At 40.0% G+C, this 23,140-nt stretch overlaps 1 protein-coding gene across 1 annotated transcript in view; it reads left to right on the forward strand.

Moving 5' to 3' along the window:
• vwde (von Willebrand factor D and EGF domains) overlaps positions 1-20,692 on the forward strand; it is a 32,069-nt gene extending 11,377 nt beyond the window's left edge. Inside the window, 21 exon segments of the mRNA XM_055227768.1 lie at positions 1,198-1,854; positions 2,633-2,727; positions 4,513-4,649; positions 5,765-5,932; positions 6,881-6,985; positions 7,953-8,067; positions 10,710-10,966; positions 11,880-12,099; positions 12,896-13,033; positions 13,853-14,032; positions 14,641-14,985; positions 15,761-15,856; positions 16,265-16,360; positions 16,440-16,535; positions 17,547-17,642; positions 17,719-17,814; positions 17,882-17,977; positions 19,044-19,139; positions 19,997-20,092; positions 20,176-20,273; positions 20,678-20,692. Coding sequence (XP_055083743.1) covers positions 1,198-1,854; positions 2,633-2,727; positions 4,513-4,649; positions 5,765-5,932; positions 6,881-6,985; positions 7,953-8,067; positions 10,710-10,966; positions 11,880-12,099; positions 12,896-13,033; positions 13,853-14,032; positions 14,641-14,985; positions 15,761-15,856; positions 16,265-16,360; positions 16,440-16,535; positions 17,547-17,642; positions 17,719-17,814; positions 17,882-17,977; positions 19,044-19,139; positions 19,997-20,092; positions 20,176-20,273; positions 20,678-20,692 — 3,298 coding nt within the window.
• Positions 20,693-23,140: the final 2,448 nt, after the last annotated feature.

The raw sequence follows: 23,140 nt of genomic DNA on the forward strand, positions 1-23,140 counted from the left end.
ATCAATGACTCGATCATTCTCCACGACCTTTGGAGGTGTTTCCCACCTTGACCTTGGGTCTCAAGTCCGTACTCTGCACAGCTGTTTCTGTACACGATGCCCGCCACTTGGTTTTGCTGCTCCATGGGTGCTTTCGCTGCAGCATCTTACACCCTGCAGTTATGTGCTGGATTATCTCAGAGGCCTCTTTGCACAGCCTACATCTTGGGTCTTGTCTGGTGTGGTAGATCTAGGCCTCTATCGCTCTAGTGCTCAAGGTCTGCTCCTGTGCAGCTGGGATGTGCCTCTGTGCTCTGGACAGCAGCTCTCACACTTACTAGTCCTAGGCCTCTTACGGCTCACGTACAGTCTCAGGGTGCTGGATTTGGGATGCAACCCGCCATGCATGGTCAGGAGGTGTTGGGTCTGTGGTCTGTATCTCCTCCTCCTCCTTTGGCCAGCTTATGATTCAAGTATGATTCAAGGGTATATCAGCTCATTTATGTGTTTGGGGATGTTGGAACACTGAGCTACTTGTCCTAAACTTGGACTGTGGGTTTGGAAGTAACCATTTTTCCCCACATCATGTTCATTTAACCCCTCTGATTCAGGTCACTAAAGTAGTAGCATTCCAACAGAGCCTTGTTCTCACATCTCGCCCATTTCCGTCTTGTTCCAGTAGCCCATTTCTCATTAAGGTGCTCTGGTTCCACAACACCTGGTGCAGACCTTGTTTGGCCACACGATGTCTGAGCCGGCATCTTGTAAGCTTGAGTCGCACTCATCATTATATGGGGTAGGCAGTAGTGTGAAGGGTCTTGCCTAAGAAGCCACACTGGCTGTTGGTAATTGCTTATTGCGCCCTAAGAGGGAAATTCGAAACTCAGGTCCCCCATGTGAAATCAGATGATTTATATTTAGATTTACCTGCAATGTTCCACAGTGCTACATTTGGCTTATCACTCTTGCATTTTTTCATTGCTAATATTAAATGGCTATTAAATAATGAAAAAAAAAACTTTTTTTTAGCCTGTGCTAAGCCTGTGGCATCACCTAGAAGAGTTTTAGAGAGAAAGTTTAGTGTGTTAATGTGAAGCATTCTAAAAAAGGCAATGACACCTCCATGGAGACAAGGAGGTGGCGAACCCTCCAGCAGAAACATGGTGCACCATTTAGCATTTCAAAACATCCAAATACACTGTGCATTTCTCTCTGCAGACTTCCTCTGGGCAGCAGCTTCTTTGACTCAGTTCCATCACCTCCTCTGACTGCAACCAGCCCTCGCTAAGGTTCTGTCACTGCCAGACCAAAGCCTCCTAGAACCTCCAACAGAGCCCAAGTCCACCTGACCTCTGAAGACTCCTGCTCTCACCATGGGAACGTCCTTATCTCCTCCATGATCCCAACTCTGGACGTAACCGCGGAATACATCACCTCTGTGGAACTCCTCAAAACGCACCCACTGCATCCAAACAAACGGCATTCTGTACGATACCTCCCTCACTATCACTCCCAAAGCCTGAGCCAATCGCATTTAGAAGACTTTGCCTACTTCTTCCCGGAGGACCATGAACCTGCCCCTCAGCAGCCTGATTTTCCCCCGACATGGCCGACTCATTCCGGGTTGAGCGAGGAGCAGGCCAGGGTGCAGTGTCGGAGGACGGTGGTGAATTCCAGTATTGCTCTAGGCTGCGTGCGGCTACTCCATGCGGATACGCTAGATTGGGCTGTGGGGATGTGCGTGTCTGACCTGCAGCTCAAAGATGAAGACTCGTGGTTGAATGGTACACTCCCCCTGCTGGAGAATGAGTGCGAGCGCAGGCTGGTGGAGCAGAGGAGAAGAGAGGAGTACCCAGAGGTCTTGGCCATTCTTAGGTAGGGGTAGATATGACAGAGTTCCTGTGCTTTACGGTGCCTGTTTAAGGGCTGCATAATTATTGTGAAAAAGTTATAATACTTATTATAATATTATAATAATTACAAATATCAGAGACCGAAGGTACATATTTCTTTCTTAAAAACTGAATTATTTATAACTAACTAATAAAAAACTAATCCACACATTCTACTGTATTCTATAGAAGTAGCCGTGGACTTTCAGGCCCACCAAGAATGAAAAAACCTTGATTCACTTTCCTGGAACCATTTTTCCTGTGCTTGTCCAGATATCTGATACCAGTATTAAAAGCTTTACCTGATTTTACTGGCTTAAAAATTAAGAGCTAGTTCATTTGCAGTGGTCAGGAGAGGAGTTTACTGTGACAGTAAAGTTAGCAATAACTAGTAGGTAAAATACAGTTCCTGATTATCGGACAGTAAAATACTTAATAATTAGATCCACACAGGACACAGAGAACTTATTTTGATTGAAGAGCCGCTTATAAACTATATCTGTACTGGGCAAGACACATTTTACTTAAATATATTTAAGAAATTGGGTACATGCTCTTAATATTGTACATGTGATCTACTTTTCCCACCCACTTATCCTACTGACAAGCTTCGGTCACCCTCTGAGTGAGTGACAGGCGGATTTAACCAATCAGAGTCAAGTGTGAATCTTCAGAAGAAGACTGTGTTTTAATGTGCACATGAATTAGCATAAAAGAGAACTTGGGCTCTGCTAAAATGCTGACATGTCTTGTTCCCTCAGGTGTCCCAGTCTGTGCAGTGGGAACGGCCAGTGCTCGGAGTGGGGCTGCGTGTGCTTCCCGGGCTTCGGCTCCTACGACTGCAGCTCCCTGTCTGGTAAAGTACTTAACATTCTCCTGCTCTGTGTTTATGGGGCCTATTAAACACATGGAGCACTCATACTGTAAAAGTTAGACACATTCATGCCCTGTTGTCACCAGGCAAATATCTACAGCCAGTCAGAATTAAACATATATCAGGAGATTTTCAACTAAATAATTTCTTTTATGAATCAGCGTTTACTGTACATAAAACAATACAGTGCAACAACCAAAGTGGGACTAAACACCTAAACTCCGTCAACACCCACCTTTTAAATAGAGCTGATAAAGTGGGTATTACCTGGAGGACTGAAGAAGAGAGTCAGGGGAGAGGAAGGCGGGTCTGGAGGTATAAGAACACTGTGATTGGTCTAACAGGTATCCACACTTCAGACTCCACCCCTGTTTCTGATTACAAACACCTGACTGTAATCAGGGCAGTCTTTCGTTCTTTCACGTAGAACCTGAAAATATTACAAATTAAAGATTAAAATTGTATTTGTATTGTATGGTAATAATGTATAATAAAATATAGTGATGTAAAGGAGACTGGACTGCACTTGAATGCTTTTTACATATGTTTGTTTGTATTGCATTTAATTAGTGTTGAGTATTTAGCTCTTTAGTTATTTTTTTTTTTAAGTTTTTTTTTTTTTTTTTTACATAGGATCAAAATGTGAATTCTGAGTATATTGTGACAACACCACTAATGTAACCAGAGGTGGGTAGAGTAGCCAAAAATGGTACTCCAATAACAGTAACATTACTTAAAAATAATTTTACTCAAGTAAGAGTAAAAAGGTAAAAAGGTAACCTACTACTGAAGAAAGAAGGTAACCTAAGAGTAACATCTGATTTTATAATTTAAAGTTAATGCAATTTGAAGGACAAAACCTTCAATAATGCACAACATCTACTATTTTCAAAGGATAGGCACAAAAATGAGACAAACTAAATCATATCTGACCAGGCGGTCCAAGAAACACAAATGTTCAAATCATTTCATATTGTCGACATAAAGCTGTTGTCACTTGTAGACTTACTCACAGTGGGAAGAGTAATCACAACTTTACTCAAGTAAGAGTACTGTTACTTCAATAAAAATATGACTCAAGTAGGAGTAAAAGTATGCTGCTAGAAAAGTACTATATATAATACTTATAGTACTATATGGCCACTTCGGAGTATAAGTCCTCACCAGCGAAAAAAATGCTTAAGAAAAAGACATATGTAAGATGCATTTTTTTAAGGAAATTTATTTAACAAACTCTGAGACCAAGAACAGACATTTTATCTTTAAACGCAAGTGAATATATGTCTGGTATGTTAACGTAAAATATTAACAGTTAATCAGAAAACTAAAGCATAAAAAAACAAGCCAACAAGTTCACTCTCGATCTCACTCCAAATCACTAAATCCATTGAATTCTTCATCCTTGGTGTGGCTTCTGAACAACTCCGCCTGCTCCAGAAGTAGATGGCTGTCATACTGGTACACAAGTCTAGAGTGTCCTCGCACAGTTGTCAGTGTGACAATAATGAAGATGTGAAATTATACATTTTAATAATTTCACATATAAATCACATCTGAGTATAAGTTGCACCCCTGGACAAACTATGAAAAAAGTGCGACTTATAGTGCGGAAAATATGGTACTCTGAAAAGTTTGTTTTTTTAGTTACTCAAGTTAATGTAACTGAGTAAAAGTAAGTGAGTACTACCCACCTCTGACTGACTTTTCCAAGGTTGTGCATTAGACCGTGTGATAGTGACTGAACTGATGCGTGTGTTTCTTGTGAAGATCAGATCCCAGAGATCAGTGAGCTGGAGAGAGCCGGTGTGTGTGACGTGGGACAGACAGACTGCAGCAGTGTGCGTGTGTACGGACAGGGCTTCAGAGAATCCTATCAGCTCAAGTGTGAGTTTGTCCAAGAAAAGGTACTGTCCTTTCTGCTATAGTGTAATTTCCCAGACAGTATACACTTATATTTCTGCCCTTTGTGGTAAATTTTATGGCCCATTGACATTTTCTGCTTTTACATTTACAAGCACATTTTGAGATATTGTTGAAATATCATCTGAATATCGTTATTGAGATCATGTAAAAACATATATCAATATATTTAGAAATATTTTTGTCAATATCACCCACCCCTACACTACATAAACTAGGAGAGGCATTCAACTGCTTGAGGTGAGAAACAGCCTGGAAAATATGACATGTGTTTGGATGTGTACTCATTCGTTAGATCACACTAGCTTGTGTTGCTTCATTGTTTTGGTCCGCTCTGTAAAAGAAAGTAAAAATCTACCACAGCTTCAAAGTGTTTATTTGTGCTGCGCAGAGCAAATAACTTGTGAGTAACGCAGTCCGCTCCAGATGCTTAACGTAAACCAGATGTGGCTTATCTGTTTTTGCTACTTTACTTTGCCACTTCACTTTATAATCTTATACCCAGATGTTTCAGTTTATTTTATGTTTAATCAAGCTTATTTTAATTGTTGTTTTTAATGTTTTTAATTATAGTAGTATAGTTTTTCTCTCAAACAGAACCTTGTGATGTCATGTGTTAATAAAGGAAGTGCTCCACTGTGTTTTTAAACTCCATACACTTTCAGCCCTGGAATTTCTAATCTCTACTAAACAAAAGTTAAAGGGCAGCTGTTGACGTGGAAACTACTTCTTCATGACATCATATGGTGGAGAAAAATTTACATAGATGAATAATGAAGGGCTACTCAAACATGTGTGAATGAAACAAAACACAAGTCCAGGTCTGTTTTTGAGCAGGTAACACCATTCTAACATGGCTAAACCTCACTAGAGTCAATTTTGTTTAATATAGGACCTTTAACCCTACTAGACATCCTTAAACGTCTCTTAGCCCTTGATTACAGCTGTTTGACTTGTGTGTAGACTGGCACAAGATCAGATCATAATCAGTCATGGAGCATAGTCAGAGTACTGTGCATGTAAACATAGTGAACATACTGTATCTGTGACCAATGAAATGTCTTTGTATACTTGGTCCTTGTGTCTCTTCTCTGCCCAGTTTGTGGAGGATGAGTGGGTTCTGGATGAGCCGCAGTTGGTCCTGGCCTCCTTCCTGGATGTGACAGCTCTGGAATGCCAGCTCCCCCTAGAGGACAGCCAGCACCCCACTGTCTCTCAGCAGCCAGCAGAAGCAGCCAACAGAGCAGTGTCCCGCTGGCAGATCCGAGTCAGTGTTGTCTCCACTGACTGATGCGTCTCCTAAACGCACTTACTCCACTACATGTCTCTTTCCCTATTTAACTGGATAGCACTATACAATAGGGCCGCGCAAAAAATGCAATTCAATCAAAATTGTGATTTGAAAAAAAATAAAATAAAATCTGTTATCCTTCTATTTAGATGTATTTAGTTTGAGACCCACTGCACTAGTACTACTTGCATGTTTCTTTCTCACAACTAGATGTACCTAATCTACTAGAGATAATGCTGTATTACATTCTCAAAGGAACCACCTGCCCTCTTACTGTTTTAAAACAGTACTACAATCACAGCTGAACGTGGGTTTGCCAGAGACTTAATCTGCAGATAGAGGACATATACATTTTTTTTAATTTTCTCATTCTCAGTATATGTGGAAGCTCAAAACCTCCAGAATTCACTCACTGAGCTGCAGAGGCTGCACTAACATGGATTCATGATTGGCTCCAGGTGCTGGGGTTTAGGTAGTGACCATACAGAGAAATGCATTTTAGGTTTAAATCAAGTGGATTTCAGCATCAAAACTGGCAAATCAAATGAGAGAGACTCGTGTGAGGCTTATTCTGCTTTCTGACTGGATAATCATCTTGAGAACCAAAAACACCAAATTATAATATAAACAACTTAGTTATTAGTAAAAGCTATATTTCATTTGAACATGTTTATGACATTTAAACATTCACAATCGTGCATGCAGTTCCTTAATTAAATTTACTATTAATAAAATAGTAGGCTAGATTTTTTTTTTTTTTTCAAATATACAAATATAAGAAGAAATGTGCAAATATAAAGGTTGGATGTGAGGCCTGATTACATAGTTACCTTTACCTTTACTTTTTATCATAGCAGAGCAGACATTTCTGTGCATTTTTGGCTTAAGATCCACATGATACTAAACACATATATGTTGTGAAAGGTTTCCAATGACGGCTACAGTTACAGTAATGCCAAGATAGTGACGCTGTACGATGGGCGTTGCCACATCTGCAGTGCCAGTGCGGAGGTCCTCTGCACACTCAGGGTAAGTTCCATGTGTCCTGTTCAGAGGACAGACAGTGTGATGAGAGCCTCAATCAATATCAGCTTTCCACCACTGAGTGTGAAGTGAATGAATAATGCACAAAATTATAAAGCCCTATAGACTCAACATCATTATAATTTACCTCATTTTGGATTTGATGGCTCTGGGTTTAACTAAACCTGTCCAGTAATTTAGTTTACTTTTATTATATTTTATACATAATACACATTATTAAATGTCATCGTTATCCTAACAAATACATTTGAAATAATGCAGCTTGAGACTGGAAGATTACAGCTACAGTCATATTTATCTAAAACTGGAGCAGTGTCTTTACAGTATGATTGCAAGATTCATCGTAATCAAATCGAAATCACAAATTTAAATTAACACAATTACCAAGTCACAAAGGCTACAATATTTTTTTATTAAATTGCCAGTCTTGTTCTGCATAAAAACTGCTAACCCTGTGGTTTAGATCTGTACAAACATGTTCTGAAATGTGATTCTTGTATTAGTTTGTCACTTCATATTTCAGTTTTTTTGTCAGTTCTTCTGAACAAGTTTAAAATGTGAACTTTGAACAGAATCTTATTAAAACAAAAATCATACATTGCAATACTTATTGGAAAAATGACAATTAGATATTTCCCCAAATAGTTCAGTCCTACTCTACAACTCTACTACAGTTTGTTAACAGTGTGTGTGTGTGTGTGTGTGGGGGTGTGTGGTGTGTGTGTGTGTGTATATATATATATATATATATATATATATATATATATTATATATATATATATATATATATATATATATATATATTATATATATATATATATATATATATATATATATATATATATATATATATATATATATATATATATATATATATATATATAGTTCCCAGCCTGCTGTGTTTTGTCGTATTTCTCTCTCACATTCTCTCTCCTTGTGCTGTTGTTCACAGGAGAAGACGTGCTACATTGCTGGTATGTGCTACAGTGAGGGGGAGAGAAGTCCCAGCAGCCCCTGTCTCTCCTGCCGCCCTGACTCCTCCCCCCACGCCTGGTCCACTGCTGACAGTATGTCCGCGACACCCCCCGTCACCAGCTCACTGCTGTGGCTCAAACTAAAGCATAACTATGTTCCCACTGCAGGTCACATCTTTATTTTGCCCAAATGTGACCTAATCAGATTTTATCAAATGCGACCCTGGCCACTTTTATATGTGGACATAAAAATACGATTTGGATCAGATCTTTTGTAGTGTGACCATGTGAGGCGCATTTCTCTGATTTTTCCAGCTCTGAAATGTTACAGGTGCTACAGTTTTTCACAAAAAAGCCAGGAATGCAAAACAATTAAACATTCAGAACACAAGGTGTGATGTAAAATAGATTTTTTCCGTCATCAAAAACATGCTTGAAAAGGTTTTAGATGTCGTCCATGGATGTTTCAGTAGCTTAGCGATTTCTCCAGGGCCCTATTTGAACCCTCCTTATGATTAGCTATAAGATTCTGTACAAGTCTCAGCCCACAAGCCTATATCAACTGTGCTCCCACATGACAATTCTCCATACATATACAAAAACATGATACAAAACTTCACACAACTTGATGTGAAGTGCAGGAGTATCATTGGGGGGGGGGTAGCTCTCTGAAGGGGAAGCGACTTAATGTGGAGAGCAAAGGGATGGAGACTCAGAGCGTCAAAAACTAAAGTGAAACATGGTGATCTTAATATGTTGTGTGTTAGCAGCTAAGACCCTATAGAAATAAAATATCCCCTCTTTAATTTATATTTTGGGGAAACTGGGAGTCAAGCCTTTTTAATGTAAAAGATAAAGATGGTGAATTTTACTGACAAATTGTTCTCACTAATATATATATTTAAATGGTATAGCCTGTGCCATTAACTCCTAGTTTTGTCCTGTCTGCACATCAGGAAACTGATTTGAGTCTCATTTTATTTGCAATGTGAACAGCCTCTCCAGAAACATCCAGAGCCAGCTGGCCCACGCTCTCTGGCTCTGTCGCAGCTTAAAGCAGTTTGATCATGTCAGCAGTACAGGGGAGACTGGAACCACTGAAGCAGCTAGGCCTTGAACAAACTGTGGAGGTAACTTCACTTAATGTTGTACTGATCCTTTAAAGGTGCACTGTGTAACTTTACCGGTGGCAGGTATGCCAACTGCTTGTTTCCATGGAGATTCTTTACTTAGAATTGTCTACAGCACAGCATTAAACTTACTGATTTCTAAAGGTACAAGCAGGTGATGGCACACGTCCATGTTACAGGTCATATCTGTGGAGAGGCGACTGCTGACAGGAAGAATGGCAGTTCTGGTAAAAATACCTGTAATCTACTTAATGCAAGATAGATACATTTAATGGCACACTGTGGAGCATTCCAGGCAAAGTGCTAAAATTTCCATGGGGACAGTCAGGTGGTGGACCCTCTCCCTGAAAAATTACAGAGTGCACCTTTAAGGTCAGACAACAGTCAGATCTGCTACAAACATCTCACTTTAACTGAAACTGTATGTAAGATTTTGATTTTAAAATTCAAAAACATGACATGTGATCCCAGATATGAGGTAAACAGATTAAACTCAAATATATCTTTTACTGATAACAATTGAATATAGTATATATATAATTTGATGATTTGGTTCTCCAAATCCAATCCAATCATAAAGCATGAATAAGCCTCACAAGTCTCATTTGGGTTGCCAATTTCAATACTGAAATCCAGTTGGTTTAAACCTAAAAGGACTCTCTCAGATCTGAATAGTCAGCACCTGCAGCCAATCATGAATCAGTGCTAGTGCAGCTTCTGCAGCTCAGTGAGGAGGAGTCTGGATTCTCTGGCAACCCAGGTTCACTTGATTGTATCTTTTTTATAACTGTAAGTGCACAGGCTACATACAGTTTCTTTTAAATAACAATATTACTCGTTATGCATTTTTATTTCTTAGTTATTTTATTTTCTTAGTAATTACGTTTTAATGACTGAAGTCAGTGAACATTTCTGACCAACTTTTGATACCAGCACCTCTTGTTTTTGGCCATATTATTTTAACTGTTTCACTCGGTGTGCTGCTCCATCAGGTGGAATCCTCGTGTCTTCTGTGGCCACCATTGGTTCTTTCATTTTAAAATGTAAATTTGTGGTCCAAAAGTAGTTTCACAAGAATTAATGTTTGCTTCTTGTATGTTTAAAGAGCGGGTATTAAACTTTTATGCTGACACATATTTAGATCACCATGTTATCTTTTATTGTGCTATAAATGCTATTCAGTGAAAGCAACATATTGACATGTTTTAAAAGTTTTGTTTTTGATGCTCTGAGTCCCCCCTCTTCATGCAAAAGTCACCCCTCCTTCAGAGCGCCATCGAAACACAAACACCGTGCATCCCGTTAATGAAACTACTGCACATTGTTGCAGGTTTGTCAGGTTGTAGTGTATTGTGTTATGTCCTATTTTTGTATATTTATGAAAAATGTCTGTGCAGTGACTTAGGTTTGTGGGCTGAGCTTTGGATAGAGTTGTACTGCTGACCGTAAGGAGGGTACAAATAGGACCTGGGAGAGATCACCAAAAGTTATAAAGAAAGCTCCAAAAGGACATTTTTGCATAATACAGCCTTTATAAAATGTGAACTGAATCTTGTTTATTTGTTATCAGTAGATATTGCAATGTTGTATTTTTCTTTCCACCAGAGAACATGCCCCCGGTGTTTCAGTCACTCCCTCCTCTGCTGCACTCCTTTTCTGGGGACAGTGTGGTGTACCAGCTGCAGGCTCAGGACCCAGAAGGCTCCGCTCTGCTCTTCAGTCTGGTCTCTGGTCCGGAGGGCTCCTCTGTGTCCCCCAGCGGTCTGCTCACATGGAAGGCCTCAGAGAGTGCAGAGGACACATATACATTCAGAGTGTCTGTGACTGACCACTGCGCTGCTCACACCACAGCTCAAATACAGGTAACTGCATTTGTACAGGGACAAGCAACTGCACAAAACCTCCAGACAAATATGCAAGGTGGTGTGAAAAATATCTTTGTGAAGAATAAAAATTGTCATTCTTGTAGATTAGTGTTTCCCAACCAGGGGCCCTCTCTCAAATTTACAGATCATTTCAACTCGAAAATTCTTGTATCATTCAGAACAAAATCTATAACTAAGAGTTTGGTGCTTCAAGTGTTGATTCTACAGAAATCCACCATGCGTCTCTCTGATTGGTTAATTCTCCTGTCAGTCACACCCTCTTTGGAGTCAGTTTTGTCAAATTGTGTGGTTCTGGCTGACCAGATAACATATTGCATGCAAATTACCCAAACTCTGACGAGTTCATGTTGCTGTACAGAATGTTTTACTTATTTGGCCCATTAGAGGGCACTGTATCCTAATTGAGCCAGCAGTCATGTCTCTCATGTCTCAGTCTTGCCTGGCCAGTCAGAACCACAGAGGGTCTGGCTGCAGTACTTGGATTTGGTTTAATTATTATCGATTATCAACCCCTAACCTGTACCCAAGCACTAAACTTTTCTTTATCTCAAATAAAAGAAGTAATATTTTGCTCAGAAGGATTTTCATGGAGATGTCTTCTGCAAGTATTTGAGAAACATGTGATACAAATTAGCAGCTGTGGTTGGACTGTCAACAGTTAGGACGGATGTTTGGTCCCCTTTATGGTTCCACACACTTCTGTATTCGAACAGAAAGTAGGAGGAAAGTAGGAAGAACTGGCTGGTCAGGCAAGTCTCATTTTAAGAGCTACGACTAAAGATTACTTAGTAGTTGACTCATTTTTATTTTTTAACTCACTAGTCAAATGTATTCTTTATTTGATAATTTGTTATAGTTGCAGCCCTCTTTATTGTGTGTGTGTTCCCAGGTGTCTGTGCTGCCGTGTGGTTGTCTAAATGGGGGCTCATGTGTTCCCTCCCCCCTCCACCCCCTTGGCAGTGGAGTGTACCTGTGTGTCTGCCCTGAAGGCTTCAGAGGGGGGCGCTGTGACGAGGACATCGACGATTGCAAACCCAACCCCTGCAGATACGGACGATGCATCGACGCGCCAGGCTCCTTCTCCTGCATCTGCCCACCAGGAATGACCGGTAACAGGCTATGCACCTGTCACTGAAAGTACACCAGATTTATTTGGGATGGTCCCATATGGATGTTTGTCAGTCCAAACCAATATCCAATCAGAGCTGGGCCCTGGAAAATCCAGAATGTTATCCCTCTGTATTTCTTCAAGTATTGGAGGAGCGTGTATTCTGGATCATTGGCTGGAATCTGAATCGTGATCTAATTCATGACACAATCTGCTATTTTTGCAATTCACATTTTTTTTCTTGAATGCTAAGCATGCACAGCAAAATGGATTCTTGTGATATCTACATCCACAGTAATATCACAAATCCATCTTGGCAGCTTCAGCTGGTGTGGTAGAACCCAGCCGCTGGTTGTCACCAGTCACAGAGCAGCTGACACTTCAGCCTAGTTTAGCTTTGTGCATTTGTGGACAGGTAAGATGTTTCATTTTTTGGCTTGTTGTGTTGTTATGATGCTTCGACCAATCAAAGTTGCTACAGACTGATAAATGTGTAGAACTAAATTCAGAGTGCAATTCAGGTAACCAGACGGAGGTCAATGCATAAGCACCCACACCTCCTATTGGCCAGAGTGAGATTAAACTCTCAGAAGATGCAGTGTTTACCTCTTCAAGGCATGATAAGAATGTCAAGTACATGATTGTGATCAAATCAAAATCATGATCTGGCTACAAGAAAGTCATGATATTATGTTTAATTGCTCAAAAATACCATAAAAGCATGATTTGCTACTGTAAGCAGGACAGCCTCTCCACAGATCTGACCTGTAACTTGATTTATCACAATGTGTTTTCAGGTCATACGTGCAGAGAAGATGTGGATGAGTGCGTGTCTCAGCCCTGTTTCCCTGGAGTGAGATGTAACAACACGCTGGGCTCTTTCACCTGTGGACTCTGCCCTCCAGGGTTCTCTGGGGACGGCAAAAACTGTACACGTAAGGCACTCAACTTTTCTCTTAATACATGAGAAAAAATATAGTTATAGTCTAGTTATGGGGGTGGTTCAAATCCTGCTCTCGACATAAACATCATTGGTTGAGCGGTCAGATCCACTGATCCATAGGTTGGCGGTGCGATTCTAGCTCACACAGATGAATGCTGTCATTGTGTCCTTTGGCAAGGCACTTAACCCACCTCGCCCTCAGTGTCTGCGTACACTGGTGTATGAATGTGTGTGTGAATGGGTGAGTGGTTCCTTGTTGTAAAGTGCTTTGAGTGCCTTGAAGGTGGAAAAGCGCTATAGAAAAATGTGACCATTTACCTTAGCTATGATCTGTGGATCATTATGTTACAATTTGGACATTTTAAATCACAATATTGATCTAAAATGACTTAGTAAAAGAAACGAGTCCACTGACTTCCGCATTAGAAAACTGGGAGCTGATGTTGTGGTAAATGTCATCACAACAAAGAGGGCCGTGCTCTGCAGGACTGTGCTCTGCAGATCACACCAACGAGCAGCGCAATTTTCTTTTCATTTGTACCAAAATGGCTACACAATGCTGCCGAGTCATATGTGTGTCAAAGATTAAGAAAATAAAATTGGAGAAGGCACTAGGTACAGAGCAGTGGGCAAGTGTCAGTGGCAATGAAAATGGGGGGTTGATCGGAGTGATATGTTGAATACAGGAGATTACTGAAACATGCATAATTCACCATACAAACAAATACAGAGTACAGATAAAAGTGAAAGGACTATAGCTGTAACATGACTAAAAGCTCTGAAAAGTCAATTGTTGTGTATCCAATATCAGAGGGACCACAGTTTCCATCAAGGCCCAAATCCACCAGGCCACCCTCAACCTCCCTCTGCAGCAGGAGGCCCTGTCACCCCGGGGTGCAGTGCTTTGAGAGCGTCCATGTTTCAGCAGGATATGTCTGTGGGCCCTGTCCTCACGGTCTCCAAGGAAACGGACGTATTTGCAGAAGGACAAGTGAGTCTGTGTGTCAACTTCCAACTTAAAGGAGCTCTGATCTGATTTTTACTGTCTTAAAAATGAGAAAGACAGAACTAGTTCATTATAAATTCATTTGCAGTGGTCCAAAGTTATTCCTTACTTACCTTATGCATTCTGAGCATCATGATTATTCACCACAAGGAGTTTATAAGCTTTTTACAATTTTCAGAAGCCAGAGCGGAGTTTTGGTAAAGCTAAAAGCAACTAGCAAAACAAATATGGCTTACAAGGAACAAAGAAGGAAAATAATTATCACAGGGGACTGAGCAAAGCACTAAACTCTGTACCTCTTTGTATAAGAAGTACAGAGGATTGGAGGATCTGGATTTGCCAGGCAAGTACTGCACAGCATAATTTCACATTGCAACTGATTGGTGCTACATATTGTCCCCAAAATACTGACTAATACTGCTAATCAACTGCTCTGGATTCTAAAATTGGAATCAGCCATGAAAAAATAATCCACTTCTAGTTTAGTTTTCTGTAGTTTATGGGAGAGAGAGGTATCACCCAGCGCTATCAGTCATCTGAACCTTTTACAATGAAAAGCATATGGCAGTGTTGTAACTGCCAGTGTTTTACAGACCAGGGAACAATCCCAAGTGAAGCTGATGGACCCCCCCAGGTCAACAAACACAACCCATTTCCTCCCACCAAGTCCAGTCTGCTCAGGACACAGCCCGACAGAAGAGGCAGGCCCAAGGAGAGAACCACAGAGAGGAATCAAACTACAGCCCTCTCCCCCTTCGTCAACAGAGGGCAGCCCCGCGGGACACTGCTGACCCCTGACCCGAGCACAGGGGGGAGGGGTGGAGCCTGTGCGGATGGGACCTGTTTCCCAGGAGTGCCCTGTGAAGCTGTTGCCCCTGGGCTTTACAAGTGTGGCTCCTGCCCACATGGTTACACAGGAGACGGTGTGACGTGTAAAGGTCTGCAGCTTTTCTAATAGTTCATAAAGTTGAGGTACCTTTTACGGCTGCAATTTTTCAAAAAAAAAATCTTAATTGCATTCCTTCTGACAAGCGTTGTGATTAAATTTGTGATTTAGGTTTTAACGATAGGATTCTCTGCAAAGTTCACCTTTCTCATCCTGGAGAACTGACAAAACACTGAAATATGAACTGACAAACTAAGAGAATCATAAATCACATTTCAGAACAGGCTAGCAGTTTTTATACAGAATAAGGCATATATAAGATATTTTGTTGTTTGTAAAGGAAATTATGGTTGTTTAAAAAATGTTGCCTTTACGATTTGCTAATTCGTCCATTCAATTTGAGATTTAGATTTGATTACAGTTAATCTTGCAGCTTTATTACTTTGTACGTATTTTATTTTAAAAAGTCATTATTCTGTCACAAAAATCTAATTGCTGTCATTTGAAATGAATGAAGCCACCAGATTTATATTTTGTATTTATGGAGCCAAACTTGTGCAAAAATGTACTACAACTCAATCTCCCACAGTCTTGTTGGAGAGACTTATATAAATCCCACAGTAATCTAGGCCCCATCTGAAACTATTGCACAGTACAAGGACACATTTGAGCCCCAGGACAACATAAGTTCCTAAAACTTCTAGCTACTCCCTTAGATAAGTTAAGATATGCCTTTATTAGTCCCACAGCTAGCTACAGCCTTTTTGTAATGTAAAAATATTTGTTGGCCCAAATAGACCCATATTTGAATCTTGTGTGTGTTTCAGCCGTGTGCAAGTATCCATGTGGAAGAAATATGGAGTGTTCTCTGCCCAACACTTGCACCTGTAAAGAAGGCTACACCGGGTACAACTGTCATATTGGTAAGAGCAGGATCTTAAAGAGCCTGTACTTGATTTCAAACCATGAGTCAGGAACATGTTTTAGTTTGAACTTTTAGTCCCGCGTATGTGGTCCTTTATGTCGCTGTGATATTTCTTCCTGACATCAAAACAACTGTTGGGTGGTTGTTGTTGTTTCCTTAAAGTTCTCAATCTCTGCTACTGTTTGTGTTTTGACACTCATGTACATGCGCCATGACAGAGAATCAAGTGTCTGGGATAGTCTCAGGCAGTTAGATGAGTTTTAGTAATAATGTGTCTGGTGAAAAAAAGAGGACCCTCATTTTTTTTTTCTTCTGATTTAGCAGCTTTTACCGTACAATGCATGATGTTAAGAGCATTTATCTTGACTTGAAAATTCTTTTCTTTATTACATCTGTCCTCCCACAGCAGTGTGCCGTCCAGACTGTAAGAACCAGGGCCGGTGTGTCAGGCCTAACGTGTGTGAGTGTCCTATGGGACACACTGGACCTACCTGTGAACAAGGTTAAATTTGATAATAAGGATAATAATAGTAACTGCATCTATATGTGATAAGTGTATGTAATGATCTTCTTCTATGTAGCCCACTGTGACCCCCCCTGCCTGCATGGTGGAACATGTGCGGCCAGAAACCACTGCACCTGCCCCTATGGCTATGTGGGCCCCAGATGTGAAATCAGTGAGTCGAGAAGAATATGTAATAAGACACAAGCAGCACGATCAGAACAATTTAATTATACTAAATAATAATAATAATAATAATAATGACACTACTGCTACTACTCAAAGCTAAAAACAATTACATAACAGTACAAGATCATAGGAAATACATAAAATATTAAAATGGTAATAAAAAAAAGTTTGTGTTTATGACATTTTTAAGCCCTCCACACTTGGGGGCCCTCAGAGGCCATTCCAAAGGCCTGGAGCGACGGCCATGAACAGCCTTGGCCTCTCTCATAGTGGAGAGCTTAGTCCTGGGCTGATGGAGGCAGTAGGAGGAGATGGTGGAGCAGAGGCATTGTGAGGTGGTGCATGTGGTGAGGAGCTCACTGAGGTAGTGGGTAGTGGGGAAGTTCCATGTTTGCACCGGTATGTGAGAAGGCAGAGTTTATAGCAGATCCTGTATTGAAAGGGCAGCCAGAGAAGGGATCCCAGGGCATTGCAGTGATCTAATCTGGAGGAGATAAAGGCATGAATCAGTTTTTCAGCATCAGTTTGGGAAAGGGAGGGGTGGAGTTTGGCAATGCTTTTGAGATGGAGGAAGGAGACCTTGCAGAGGTGGTGAATATGGTTTTCAAATGAGAGGTGCGGCTCAAGACTCCTAAGTTTGTGACAAAGGAGGACAGAGGAGTGTTGTGGACAGACACAACAATACTGGTGAGGGAGGATGACTTGATTTGGTGTGGGGTGCCAACAGGGCTAAGGGGGATGTGGAGACCATTTTTATGTACAGCTGAGTGTTGTCAGCATAACAGTGGAATGAGACTTTGTGTTTATCGATGATCTGACCCTGGGGGAGCATGTAGATGTAAACAGGGCTGAACTGAGGACCAACCCTTGTGACAGTCCACAGGGGGAAAAGAAATCATGACATCACACTAGGGAATGTATTTACATTTACCACCAGTAAAAACATAAAAACATGTCCTACTCAAAATGTCTCAATACTTTTTCCCGTTGTGAGCAGTGGTGTGTAGTCGACACTGTGAGAATGGAGGGGAGTGTGTGTCTCCTGATGTGTGCCGGTGTAAAGCGGGCTGGCAGGGACCCACCTGCGCTTCAGGTACTAACTCTGTTCAGCTCATTCTCTGAGTACAAACCACTGTCCCAAATCTCACTGTTCTGTTTATACCTGTCAGCTCTGTGTGATCCTCTGTGTGTCAATGGAGGAACATGCATCAAACCCAACTCCTGTGTCTGCCCCAGCGGCTTTTACGGCGCGCGCTGCCACATCGGTCAGTAGTCCACACTCAACTACAATACATACTTATAGAACTTATACCTTCTTTTTCTGTGTTTCAGCCTTATGTAACCCTCCATGTAAAAATGGAGGCCAGTGCATCAGGAACAACATGTGCTCGTGTCCAGAGGGCTACACCGGGAGGAGGTGCCAGAGGAGTAAGTGAGCAAGGGTCATCTAGGACTGTGACTGTTATATGTCATAATTAGAGATGTCAAAACTATAGGGTCAATCCATAGTCATAATTATTAAATCTTAAAGAGGATCTTTTGTGCTTGTGTCTGCTATATGGCTATATCTATGACACCTGTGGATCATTATGTTATAATTTGGACATTTCAAATTGCAATATTGATCTAAAACGACTTAATAAAAGAAACAAGTGTTCTGACTTCCGTGTTAGAAAACTGTGGTGCACAATGGGAGCTGACGTCGCCGTACATGTGATCACAACAAAGACTCAGCACCTCTGATGAATAGCTGCACATCACACTAGCAACCAGCAGATTTTTAAAAATTTGTACCAAAATAACTACACAGGGCTGTTGAATCCTACGTGTATCACCAATACACAGTGAGCATAGGTGGAGGTGAAAACGGGCTTGATTGCTAATATGGCATCTTGAAAATAAGCGATTAAAGATTGCTCAAGCATGCACAAATCACTCCAAAAAACAGTGAGTAAATGGTGAAACAAGTTCTGAAAAATCAATTTGCTGATTTTTTTGCTTTAAAGAAACTGCATGTAAAACTTTAATTTAAATTCCACAAACGAACTGCATCTCCAGATATGAAGTAAAAAGGCGGAATATCATGACAAATATTTGAATCGTATTGGTCAAAGCATCAAAACACTTGTGTGTGTCCTCTATCTGCAGGTTAAGGCGCTGGCAACCCAGGTTCAGTTGTGATTGTAATACCATTTTTAAACAGTAAGAGCGCAGACTACATACAGTTTGTTTAAGAGGAAAAATAATAATCGTGACCATTTTATAAGCAAAATTAAGTCATTTCCATTGAACCTATATTTCAAAAGTACATTCAGAATGCTTTTTATCTGGCTTTATGCCACATTATCAGAGAAAATCTGATTTCATAAAGCTGATCACATGAGGAATGGCAACATGTTAGACATCAGAAACACTAAATATTACATTTGATATGGTGACGTCCCTTGTGATAATGTGTTTATAATAATGTTTGATAATGTGTTTGTTTGTTTAGGTGTGTGTGAGCCCGTGTGCATGAACAGAGCCAAGTGTGTGGGGCCCAACACCTGCTCCTGTGCATCGGGCTGGAGCGGGGACAGGTGCAGCATACGTGAGTCACTGCTCTGCAAAACCCTGTCATTATGTTGTGCTGAAATGGCATCACTAAAGACTAGACTAAGACAGATGAGTTTTCTGCCATTTAGTCATAACAATCACATGTACATCACAAGTTTACATTTTGTTCACATAAATATTGATCTAAAAAAACAGCTGCATTGACTTTCTGTTAAAAACCCTTCTCTTCATGGGAACTTGTCGCTGTAGCTGTTTGGATTTTCATATACAGGATGGTTATGTGTGGAACAAATGGCTACGCATTGTTGGACATTTGTGCATGAACTGGCGTCTACATTTTACATAGAATCAGACAGTACAGCTGTTTTGTTTTTGTTTTTTTTAAAGAAAAGCTTTTGCCAGTTTTCCTTCAATAACACTAATTTGTGAAATCTTGAGGTTGGGTTACATACTGAATAATTAGGGCTGCAAGATTAATCACAACTTAATTGAAATCGCTAATTGAATGGATGCAAACAGCAAATCACAAAGGCTGCAGTTTTTGAAGTGCCAAAATTTCTTCCCCAAACAACAGCATAAAAAACTGCTAACCCTGTAGTTTGGATCTGTACAAACATGTTCTGAAATGTCATTCTTGTATTTGTATTAGTGGTGTCAGTTCATATTTTAGTCTTTTTATTAATTATTTTGTATGTGTTTTAAAATGTGAACTTTAAACATAATCCTAAATGTAATCACAATCACAATGTCTATCACAAAAATTGCAATTACATTTTTTACCTTTCTCTGTGTAGAAGGAAAAAATGATAAAGTAATTGTGGTGAGAGAGTGTAGTAAGGTTACATGATGTAGAAGTATCCATCTATTCAGCCTTCTGTTTGTGCTCCACAGCGGTGTGTCTGCAAAAGTGTAAGAATGGAGGGGAGTGCATCGGACCCAACACCTGCCAGTGCCCCGTGGGGTGGGAGGGGCTCCAGTGTCAGAGCCGTGAGTAACACCACATTTTAATGAGGTGTATTGAGAGACGCACTTACACAAGTCTGACAAACTGTTTCTGTTTGTGTGCTCAGCTGTGTGTAAGCCGGCCTGTCTGAACGGAGGGAGGTGTGTGCTGCCCGATTACTGCCACTGTCGCAAAGGATTTAAAGGACTCACATGTGCAATAAAGGCAAGTGGCATAGCACAGTACAGCACACAGCTTTGGACGCTCTGTTCCACCTTGTGATGTCATCAATTCAAGGGCTGAAATCATCCCAGTGATTCTGTTGAAAGTGTGTGGAGTTTAAAAACAGAGCGGGGCACTTAATACCACATGATATCACAAGGTGGAACAGAGTGTTTTCTGTTTGAGAGAACAAGCCTAAATATGCTGGATTTGTGTGTCAAACGTGTGAAAGAAACAAAACACAACTCCAGGTATTTTTTTGATGAGGATACAACATAGATTAGAAAATAGCGTAACATAGGCCCTTTGAGAGCGCTGGGCATTGTGCAGAACACAGAGACAAAGTACTAAAAATACATTTCCTAAATCTATGTTGTGTGTAACTATCATAATGCATGTGTCTGCAGGCTTCACAAGCATGAAGAGAGATGGATCTGAGCAGAGCTGCACAAATGAAGAGCACAAAGTGTTACTGAGTGTGTGTGCGGGTATTTATCACATTGTGAGGACTCATACGGACAAACACCAGATCCTCGTGACATAAATCCTTTATAATTAGATTAACAACATGGTAGTTAAGATATGGGTTGTAATATGTTAAACTAAAAGAGCCTGTACCTAATTTCAAATCATGAGTCAGGAACACATTTTTCTTTGAACTTTTAGCTCCACCCACTACGTCCTGTGATATTGCACCATGACACAGAAACAACTGTGTTTCAAACAAGCAATAAAGCGCTTGACCAAAATTTAATTGATAACAGTTAACTACTTGAAGCATCATTCGTCCATGACAGATCATGAGACATGTGATGTTTGACGCTTCATATGACACAGTATAAACTATGTCACTGATTCAAACCAGATAAAAGGCAGTGATAAAAAACTAGCTGCATGAACTTGAAGCTTTCCACCAATAGTTCTGGTAGCCTATCGAAGGAGGTCTCACATTGTTGTGTATTAGTCAGCCTATTATCTCTTGAAGATATTTGTGTCTGGGTAATTCAATTAATTATTTCACTTGTATTTACTTGTATTTGAAATGTATGAATCTTTTCTAATGTACAACTGGCTGCAATACGACCAAACGTGCCTTTATAAACTTTCAAGTCCACAACATTACCAACACCACAGCGGTCAAAATATAATAAATATAATATTAATTTAAAATCCAGCACGGGCCATTTAACTTAACATTGGGTTAAGGTTAGAATTGGTCTCTGAAAGTGTGGAACTTAACCTGTGTCTGTATGTAACTGTGTGTGTCTGTGTGCATGTGTGTGTCTGTATGCATTTGTGTTTGTCTGTGTGTGTGTCTGTGTGTGTGCTGCTGTTGCACATGTGAGGAGGGCTCTGATGTATTGCACTTGTCTATTCCCTGTATATCACTACTACCTCATGACTCCACACATGGTAAGTGCATTAGTGTTAGAATGTGGACAGACTGACCACAGAAATGGAAAACCAGGACAAATGGATCAGTCAGGATTCAGGATACAGTGTTCCTTATGTATACTGTCTAAATAGGTTGCGCTCACGTGACATCACAACATTTTAAAATCCCTGTAGTTTAAAGTGTATACAACAGGTTTTCATGTTTTTCTAATTATGACTTGGTGGTTAATATTTATCACAGTTTTACATCAGTTAAGTGGCAGTTTGTGGAAAAAACTATGTCTATTTGTGTCGTCCAAATTCCACCCAAAATGCAAGAATTTACACGCAAGGAAGGCATTTTTCTGACAGCTTAAACCTTCATTTGACAAAATAAACGTGTTATGGTTTCTTTTTATTAGTCTAGTCATAACTATTATATAAATTAGGCAGAGTTTGGCCCTTGTTAATGTTATAGTTGCCACAAAACTGTTATGGAATTACCTCTATGTATGTCATATGTGCTGGCCGTGTCCAACCAGGAAGTAAAATTATACGTAACAAAAAATAAAAAAAATTGAAAGATTTGTAGTAAAATCTGAAATATATAATTATGTTAACTATGATTTAGTGAAATTAGTCTATCCTGTCATATGTACTTGAGGACTAGTCAGATCTCTGTGGTGGACTGCAGATGTGTTGACCTGCTTTATGGTTAATATCTCTGTAATTACTGGACCTATCCACATGAAACAAAAACTGACACAAACTTCAACGTCTTTTCTGTCAGTATAAATAAACTACATTTTTTCACAATAGCCTCATTAAGTTGTGCCATTACTCAACCCCAAAGATGTGATTATTGTCAGTTGAAAGCACCTTAAGACATGACATTAATACTGCAGTAAATCTCCCATAGAGTTATACAGGCCCTCAAATACTAGAACGTGAACTCAACTTAAAAAGATTATATATAGATAACTGTGGATTTTTTGTTTGAAAATAAAGCTGTACAATTTATTTTTTTCTTTGTAATAATTCACTATGATTGTTCAAAATGGTATCAAGTCAGTCACACAGCGTTGAGAAGGTCATTCATATTTTTATTGAGTTAGATAATACATTGTTAAACTTTTATGTGCTTTGAATTTGACAATTAAAAATGCAGATTTACATGCTATGTGGTTTACACTTAATACAAATAAAAAGTCACATACCTGTATTCACAAGTTTACTTTAAATATTGGCTAATGGTGGAAAAAATACCTACTACAACTACGGCTATTCCTGTAATTACTACTATTACTATTACTATTACTATTACTGCGGCTCAACTGCTTCTCCTACTCTAACCTAGGATCAAACCTCATGATTTGTGGATGTGAGGCCTGCTACTATGACTTTGTAAGTAAAAAATTCCAATACACTGCAACGATTAATATCTACATGGGTTTAAAGTGGGACTAAACACTTTAACTCCTCCCACACCCACATTT

This window comes from Periophthalmus magnuspinnatus, chromosome 16 (genome assembly GCF_009829125.3).
Source record: "Periophthalmus magnuspinnatus isolate fPerMag1 chromosome 16, fPerMag1.2.pri, whole genome shotgun sequence".
Taxonomy (NCBI): domain Eukaryota; kingdom Metazoa; phylum Chordata; class Actinopteri; order Gobiiformes; family Gobiidae; genus Periophthalmus; species Periophthalmus magnuspinnatus.